This window comes from Juglans regia, chromosome 12 (genome assembly GCF_001411555.2).
Source record: "Juglans regia cultivar Chandler chromosome 12, Walnut 2.0, whole genome shotgun sequence".
Lineage (NCBI taxonomy): Eukaryota > Viridiplantae > Streptophyta > Magnoliopsida > Fagales > Juglandaceae > Juglans > Juglans regia.
The window spans coordinates 14,418,968-14,428,567 of NC_049912.1; the positions used below are offsets into that span (position 1 = coordinate 14,418,968).

The 9,600-nt window shown below is 40.4% G+C and overlaps 1 protein-coding gene across 1 annotated transcript; it reads left to right on the top strand.

Moving 5' to 3' along the window:
* The first annotated feature begins 6,452 nt into the window (after positions 1-6,452).
* On the top strand, positions 6,453-8,608 carry LOC118343939 (protein WHAT'S THIS FACTOR 9, mitochondrial-like). Its single transcript, XM_035683257.1, has one exon. The coding sequence runs from the start codon at positions 7,188-7,190 to the stop codon at positions 8,526-8,528; it is 1,341 nt and encodes a 446-aa protein (XP_035539150.1). The 5' UTR covers positions 6,453-7,187; the 3' UTR covers positions 8,529-8,608.
* Positions 8,609-9,600: the final 992 nt, after the last annotated feature.

Here is a 9,600-nt window from a genome sequence, read left to right on the forward strand (position 1 = left end):
TTCATCATGATCGAGAACCAAGGGGATTCCACACATGTCTGTACCAAACTACAAAATCGATCTGACAAACCAAATCTCTTCAACACCAAGCATAAAAAAGGCCAGTCCACTCTATCATAAGCCTTTGCCATGTCAATTTTTAACATAACATTTCCTCCAGTAGATTTATGATTTATAGAATGGACCATCTCTTGGGCTAGCGTGATATTTTCAAAAATACTTCTTTTGCTCCCAAGAGATCATAAGAGGCATCAAACTAGCCATTCGGTTCACAATAATCTTTGAAAAGATTTTATAAGCAACACTACACAACCTTATAGGTCAAAACTTGTCAAAACTTTTAGGGTCCTGCACTTTAGCTATTAGCACTATATATGAAGTAGAATAAAATCTCGGCAATGGAGTACCTTGAAAAAAATCACACGCAGCTTCAACAACGTCCTTTTTAACCGTCTCCCAACAATGGATAGAGAAAGCAGAACTAAAACCATCCGGCCCAAGACTACTATTCTTAGTAATGGACGATAAAGCATTCCAGACCTCCTATTCAGTTAGCTCTTTAGAAAGAACCAAATTTTCTTCATCACTAACCACTAAGGATACTAAGTCCCCCAATTCTGGAATAACATTTGGCCCCTGTTCTGTAAGGAAGTTCCGAAAATAATTTAGTGCTTCCATGTGAATTATTTCTGGCGTTTCCAAGACCACCCCATTTGGCAAAACCATTCTATTAATCGCCGAAGCTTTCCTACGTTGATTCACAAAATCATGAAAGAATCTCGTATTCCTGTCACCCTCTTTAAGCCACTTCCTCTTCGCCTCTGAGCCAACCGAATTTCTTCTCTATGTTCCCATAACTCCAATTCAGCTTTAGCACGTAAATACTCACCTTCCACATCCAGGGCATGTCCATCCTGAAGTTGGCATTCAAGAAATTCCATGCGTTCTTCTAAGACCTTGATCGCATGGTCCACTCGACCAAATACTTCTTTATTCCAAACTCTATGAGACGATTTAAGCCTCTTAAGTTTAGCTGCCAATCGAATCAAATCCGTCCCAGGAACCTCCCCACTCCACACATCTTCCACACATTTCTTAAAGCTTTCATGTGTGCACCACATACCTTGAAACCAAATCGGATGAAGGTCATATCCAGTCATATCCCTAACAAAATTTATCAACATTGGACAATGATTAGAGGATTGCCGTTTCAGGTACTCCATATGAACCTGTGGCAAACAGAGGATCAGTGCAGTATTCGAAAGGGCTCTGTCAAGACGCGCTCAACTCCACGACGTACCCCTATGTCCATTGCACCACGACATTTTATAGCCACTATAATTCAACTCTAGAAGGCCACAATTATGGATTTACGAATTAAACTCTGCCATTGCCAATAAAGGCCTTTGATGTACTCTCAACCGCTCACCATCCTCTCTGATAGAGTTGAAATCTCCCACTACAATCCAAGGTACATCATCCTCCATTGCACCCTCTATATCATGCCATAATTCTCTTATTTCCCCTTGAGTACACTATGCATATACAAAAGTCATAAAGATTTTTAAAATTATTCACTGTGAAACAACCCGATATTAATTGATCAGACATATCACATACATCAAATGTTAATTCTGTCTTCCAAAAAATCCAAAGTTTCCCGCCCATGGCTTCATTAGAGCAATAAGAAGAAAACCCAAGATAATCAGCCCAATAAACCATACACAGCTCTTCCATAAAAGGTTCAGGAATTGCCAGAACAAGAGGCTTATACTTCCTTACCAAACTCTTTAATCTTCTTTTAGATGTGCCCAATCCGTGCACGTTCCACACCAAGATTCAGTCTATCATAAATTTAATTTCTCAGGACGGGAAGCAACCCTCCTCGAATGTCTTAGATTATAATTTGTAAGTTTTTGCACACATGATGCTGGAGACAGCAATTCTGAGTCTGGTCCATACCCCTTGTCACTTGCCATCTTATGTGAATTTCCATGTTCTTCCTGATCCGAGTGAAACGCCTCATCCGGTATGGCCAGACTGCCCTTGTTCTCACTTTCTAAAATTTTGAACATAACATCATGTTGCCTACCTTCATCAGTTAGCCTTTCACAAGCAAAAAACTCTTGCACTGCCATATCATTTTTGACATTTAGAACCTTTAAAACCTGCTCCCCAGACTTCCCAGTCACAAAAAAGTGACTCACTAGGCCATCTTCGTGCGATACATCCATCTCCTCTTCACTACCCGCTGGCACCATATCTACCACCATCTTCCCTTTATCGACCCCACTTACATCCTCAGATATAATGATTGTATTTGACCCACCAACAACTAGTTCATTGCTCTCTAGCATTTTCTGGGCACAGCCCTCTGGACCTTTGTGTTGTATGTCCTCTCTCTCTTCAACAATAATATTCTGATCCACATCTAGCTCTTCCTTCTCACTAGTAACTAGATCATTACTCACTTCCTTCTCCTTATTTCCACCTGGATCTCCAACCTTCCACACTTCAGTTCATTTTCCTTTCTTGTCAAACTTTTGTAAATCTCGATTTTCCACTTTAAAGTCCTTCAACCCAACCCTACAAACAACGTCCGTATGACACTGACAGCAACATTTTCGACAATATGAGCCCTGTTTCTCATATCTCACTTCTTGCCAAATCTTCTGATGAGCCGAGACAACAATGGGAAAACTTTGAACGTGCATCCGACGCCCTAGTCTTATTCAAAGTTGCATTATCAGTCCCCAAGAATCTGCCAAACCTCATTGCAATTATTTGCAAACAATCAACTCTATACATATGCATCGGTAAACCTGGCAAAAAGATCCATTGAGCCGCTGTTGATGGCTCCTTCTTAAGGTCAAAATATTTTGTCCACCTAAATAAATGAAAACTGCACCCATCAATGACCCGCCCTTCTCTCTCCCAAACATGTACGAAATCCCTCTTAGTTTGTAGATTAACGAAGACATGGTGAGCATCCATAAAACTGATGGTAGAAATATCTTGCAAACCCCACAACTTGACCACTGATAGTCGAATTACATCGATGGAAGGACGAGAACGAAGAAACTTCAACACCAAAGCAAATCTAAAATCTTCCACAGCCTTGGTCATATCTCTCTCTGAAAACACAAAACCCAGTTGGCCGTCAACATCCACTGGATAATGCATATGAAGCTTGAATGACGATGAAGGAGATGCTCTCGAAACAGCATGGGCCTACGAAAGTGCTTGTTTAGGAATCCCCGCTGGCATCTGAGACACCAGACGGGCGGCAGCCGCCGCCATGCAGCAACCCTAAACGCAGAGACACAGAGAAAACACACAAAAAAGATTCCGAAGAAAACGGATCTCTCTTGCGTTCCCAAGTAGTAATCAATCGTGTAAGACAAACAAATTTACAAAGAAAATTACATGGAAGCATATCTATATCTATATCTATATATATGTTGCCTTGTTGTAGCTCTTCCTATACAAGGCAAAATGATCAGGCTTGTGCTCAAGGGATGCCTCCTAGGTTTGTTGGTGCTTACCACTCTAGTCTTTGCACTGAGTAGGCCTATTATGTCCAATGAATCATCAATTTTATGGTTTTTTTTTACTCTCTTCTCCACGTGGTTTTTTATTGGTGGTCAAAGAACATGTAGGTTTTGATTTAAAAATTAAATCAATAGAGTTTGAATGCGACATCGACATTTTTATATGAAAACATATTCATAACATGGCTTTGATTAAAAAAAAAATTGCAACCCGAAACTATTCTAAATTTTTAAAAATTGGTTTCAATACGGGTTCCGGTTCCGATTTGACCTAAGCTAACCAGGTTCAGGTTTCAGCCCGGTTTTGAAACCTTGGTTTTTCGGACCGAAACCTGGATGAACATGGCAAAACTCCATTTTTATGGCCCATGGCCAAGCTGCCAACCATGCCATGACAAGTCTAAATGGGCACATGGCTGATGCCTTGACGCTGCCACTGACAAGTCGAGATAGCTCCACAGCCCATGCCCTGATAGCCCCATGGACAAGGCCTCGACACTGCTGCTGACATGCCTTGATAGCCGCACGGACAATCACTAGCATGTTTCGACTACACTTGTATGTTCATTGATAAAAATTTATTAAATGCATTAGGAGATTCTAAGTTCATGAAAAGTTGGTGTATTGTGTATTCCAAGATTTAAAGGTCTCGACCATGACCATGGATGAAATATTAACATTTTGTGATATAAGTTTTAATGAGTTAAAATCGATTCTTGGATATGCTAGGGTTTATATGTTTCGACCACTACATGTAAAGTTTTGAATGTTTGTTTCTTACTTGTTATTCAAATGCCTTAGAATTTATATAAAGGAACATGGTCGTATCTTCTAATATTTTGAAGCCGTAACGCGAAATGTACATGGATATGCATCTTTGTATGTTATATGGTTATGATGAAGTATTCAGCATTGTATGTGTCCCATGAAAGTTCTAAGTTTCATAGTTCATGTCACATGCATTGGGATTGTGAAAATCTCTCAAAAAGAAAAAGAGTCTTTTTAAAGTTTCATCACGACTCCAAGGCTAGGACGGGAAAATGTCCTAGTGGAACTCTTCTGTCCACTTAGGAGTGTCTAAAATGGAGTGGTAACCCCTAGGTCGATGAAGTACAGTCGACGGACCTCAAACGGTTCCTAAAAAAAAGGATATCGGAGCGGGGTTGCACCTAAAGCTAGTGGGTGCCCTATGGTGAAGCCCAAGCAAATTGCCATAATACAAATGACTAAAAGCAAGACGTAGCCACTTTGGTCAAAGTGGCCAATGGTTGATGCAGTAATAGCGGGAAACACATGATGCATAGGGGAGTTATGAGGTATCCATTTATAAGTTAATAGTTAAAGAAAGGCCTTGAGCTCAAAGTTATGCTATGATATATGAACAAGAAATCGAACTCGCAAGTATGTGAAATGAACATGTACGAAAATGACGAAAAGATGTTTTATGAAAGAAAAGGGTTATGAAAGTTTTGATGTACACGGTATCTTTTTGAAAAGTCAAATGCATAAGTAAAGTCTCATGTCAATGCATTCATTTTAAGTTTGCTTACATATGGTTACGATATCTGTTTTTAAGTTATTTGTTTACTTACTGAGATTTCTTGAAATCTCACTATTGTAATTTCCACTACCATTCCCCTACTCTGAATGGTAGAAGTTGTGACAGGAACCCAAGATGATGATAATAGGGAAACACAAGAGACCAACTCCCCATATGTCTAAGGAGTCTCCAAAGAAACGCGAGATCTCGTAGGAGTCATCTCTTTTAGAAAGGTTGTAACTTGCCGACCAATTCATCACTAAGGTGTTGCAGTTTTTCAAGCAACTGAGGGGGATTCTGAATCAAGACAAGGCCAAGTAGGATCGGCCCCATAAAAAGACATATGTTACGGGATCTCTTTTGGGAATGATTTATTTTGGAAACACTTGATGTATTAGTTCTGTATTTTGGGAGTCCCTCTTTGAAACAATAAAGTCTTTTGATGACATTTAAGAAATTAACATTTTGGAATTTATGTGCTTCGGTACCATGATATCTATCTTATTTATTGACCTAAGTAGATTTTTTGCTGTGATATATTGCATGTTGTTAGTTATCATTAGGCGCATTGCATCTTAACTGTCATGTACGAGGGGTATGTAGTCTTGTATTACATGTTTCGACGCTTCAGTTTCCGTCAAATCCCAAGCGGGGGCTGGGGACATCACATTCGGCCTTCCACATTGACGTATTCGGCATGGCCATTCTTGTCAGTGCCACCGTTGGCTCCATAAGTCACGTCGTTCTCCCTTTCGGCCATGTAAGGGCCTGGCCTGTCTTATACGGTGCACATGTTAGTGTATTCAAAGAGCCCCACCAAGTATGCTTCGGCCACCTCTTGCGGAGTGGCAATGACACTGCTCGGAAGGTAGAGGCTGGACTTGAAGTCCTGTGCAATTTCACAAAGAGCCCCTGGACTGGTAGTGTCGTTCGTTTCTTCTTTTTTCACTATGAAATTTTCATTTCCTTCTAATGAGTCTATTGATTTCTCTATAATCATATTCTGATTATGAATATTGTACTAATTTTCCAGGTAAGTCCTCACCATCTCCATCAAATGATTCAAGCGGTCATTGACTTCAAGAAGACTTCCCATGAGCATCAAATGATCATCCGCTTGTTATATATAAATCTCATTTGAAATAACAATAAAAATAGAGACTAGAATTGAGAATCAGGAACAATAAAAAGAATCAGCAAAATATAAATTGCAGAAGATGGATAACCACGGCTTGGGATGTTCGAGGCTCCCAATTCCTTCGGATGAAAAACTACAAGTTTCAACTGATTTCCAAAATGAATCCCTTCACCTTTCTCCTCTGCCTTAGTACCCATATGCCCTCTAAAAGTTTCAACAATTGCAATGTATTCTCTAAACAGTGTTTTAAGACTAAACGAAAACTATGCCGTTTAACACGAAATATCAAGCTACGCCGTTTCCGGCTTACACAACGAAGTCGTCCTACAATTTTATTGTCACCCTCTCCTAACAAACTCAGATCCTATTCCTTCGAAAGACAGACATCTGAATCATCACAGCCGCTGGCCGAAACACAAGTTCCCTGTGGAATTCTTGTACCAATCTGCCACTATCCCAATTCAATGCATTGTCCATGAACCCATCATATCTTCGACGAAAGGGGCAGAGAAACTCGACCCTGATAGCTTCCAATACGACTACGCACGCCCCAATCCTCGACCGTAATTGCTTCTGCCGTCTCTCTCTCTTGGCGATTTGATTTTGCCTCTGTTACTGGTGAATTATATGCAAAACTATATAGTTTTATGTATACGTTTCTTGCTTTCTTGAATGAATTTGGGGTTTAGTTGATTTTTCTCTATACCCGATTCAGATTGTTTGCTTCTCTTCCTCAAATTACTGCCTATGTATGCTTTGTGTGGTTCAGAAGTCTGAATTTCTAAAGTTTTTCTGTTCCTAAGAATTCGAATTATCTGCATATTTACAGCCTGTGGCTGTGTCATTCGAATCGACTCGGTTGTCTATTTAATGGTCGCCCGGTTCGGTTGAAATAAATCCTGGGTGCTCCATTTTTTAGCATCTTTTTCCTTTCCAGTTAATCATAGTGAACTAGTCTATGCTACAGTGCAGACAATCCATGGTTATTAATATCATTAGGAGAAAATGGTGCAGTGGATGTTTTTGGGTTGGGCTGGAGGGTCAGGTTTTCTCTTTTGGATGCCAGCAAGGATTTAATTACCAGCAGAGGTGTGGTTTGGTGAATGTAAAACTGAAATGGGTGAAAGACAGAGCACTTGATGCTGTTGTGTCTGGTGAAAGGGATCTCAGAGCAGCTTGCATTCTTGTTTCCATGATCTCTTCTTCTCCCCATTCTTGTGTTCCCATATATCACCTCTCTCGCCATCGCGGACAGCTTGGTCTACCGCATGATCTTAAGCTCTCCACCTTTATTAGGAGATACCCTACTGTTTTTCAGGAGTCTCATAGTCTTGATGGCGGAGGCACTCGTGTCCCTTGTTTTGGCTTGACTCCTGAAGCATTAAAACTCCACCAAGAAGAGCTCGATATTATTGAGAAGAATCAAGTGGATCTTGTCAATAGGCTCCGCAAACTGCTCATGCTTACCAGAGACCGGACCCTGCCTTTGCAAACTATTGACCAGCTGAAATGGGACTTGGGTTTGCCAAATGATTACCATTATTCCTTGATTCCACATCACTCCAGATTTTTCTCTTTGGTCACCCTCTCTGACAAGCGTGATGGCTTGAAGCTCATGTCCTGGGATAATGATCTTGCTGTCTCACAATTGCAAAAAAATGCTGCCCTTCAACAGAATGAAAACGATGTTAAAAATGGCTGCTTAGCATTTCCAATTGGATTTACAAGGGGTTTTGGGTTAAAAAGGAAATCCATGGAGTGGTTGAAAGAGTGGCAAAAGCTCCCTTATACTTCTCCGTATTCCGATGCCTCCCTTTTGGATTCCCGCACAGATGTCTCTGAGAAGAGGATTGTTGGAGTCTTTCATGAGCTTCTTCACCTAACCATAGAGAAGAAAACTGAGCGTAAGAATGTGAGCAACCTCCGAAAGCCACTGGCTCTGCCTCAGAAGTTCACTAAAGTGTTTGAGCGCCATCCTGGTATATTTTACATCTCTAAGAAGAATGACACTCAGACTGTAGTTTTAAGGGAAGCCTATGACCATCAGCAACTCTTGCATAGGCACCCTCTTGTAGAAATCAGGGAAAGATTTGGAAGCATGATGAGGACAGGGTTGTTGGAGAGGAGCAGAGGGTTTTACAAGAGAAGTGCAAGTGCAGGTGCTGGCGTAGAACAGGATCGAACGGATGATGTTTATGTTGATGAAATGGATGATACGCAGGGTAGTTCTGAAGAGGAGTCAGGCTGTAAGTTGTTTTCTGACTATGATTCAGATGACCCTATACATGAACCATGTTGAGTTCTGCCAATGCATTCAGCACCAATGAATTGTTGGGAGTTTAAAATTATTCAATCCCAACGTGAGCAAATACTTTTCCAGTTATTGTTCAAAATTGGCAATACAATTTGAGAGCAAATCCCTGTTCTCATGTGGTACCCGATTGAACATCGCAGTTTTTAATAATGCGGTCATTCCTCAATCAATTGAATTTTGTTGACCAAATTTATGGGCTATATGCCTATCATCTGCCACTTCTCATAGATTGATTCTTTGACAAGGAAATGGATAAGATTTATGATTAAGTTGTTTGTTGAAGTTAAAAGTGGGAAGCTGCTCCAAAATATAGAAAGCTCAGCCACTAATCCACTAATGTTGGTCCGGGTGGAAGAGTAACAGAACTCTACTGAGGGTAGTAACGTTCCCCAGATATCTTGTAAGGTCCATGCAAGCAACAAACTTGATATTGGGATGCTTCACTTAAGTGGATCAAATCGGTGATAACTTGTTTGACATTTAAAGGAAGCATGTAGCAACTCGTCTTGGCCAGAATATGATTAGGGTATCAGTGTCTTACTCAGTATATGATTTTCTTTTGTATTGAAGTTTTTAGCATATGTGTATGAGCACAATGGCATGGCTCCCAAGGCTCAAAACTTGACTCCAAAGCTGAAGTACAACAAACATGCAAGCCTTTTTTTTCTCTATTTGATTATTACGTAGTTTTGGAGGATTGATGAAGTGCTAACTCTATTACATGGGTGTCGTATCTTTAAAATTGTATATATGATAACCAGCTTTTAATGATAGAATGAGAATGAGAATAATGATAACCAGCTTTTAATGATATATTGTGATAGAATGAGAATAATGATGCCCGCATGGTAAACTATCTAATAATTACTCAGGTATTGTGCGTTTGATGAGCATCTCTATTCTCTTGCATGTAGTGTCTCCTACTCTTTATAGTGCCTTCCTCAATGTGAGCTCAGCAGCTTCATGCATTCCCTAACTCTTTACTCTCCCACTCTCCATTCCAACCTCTCTTCGACACGACTCCACCCTAGTCAAACCCTTGGCTCTCCCCCAAACC

Coding starts and splice junctions, on each gene's coding strand:
- LOC118343939 (XM_035683257.1), top strand. CDS start 7,188: ATGCTACAGTGCAGACAATCCATGGTTATTAATATCATTAGGAGAAAA.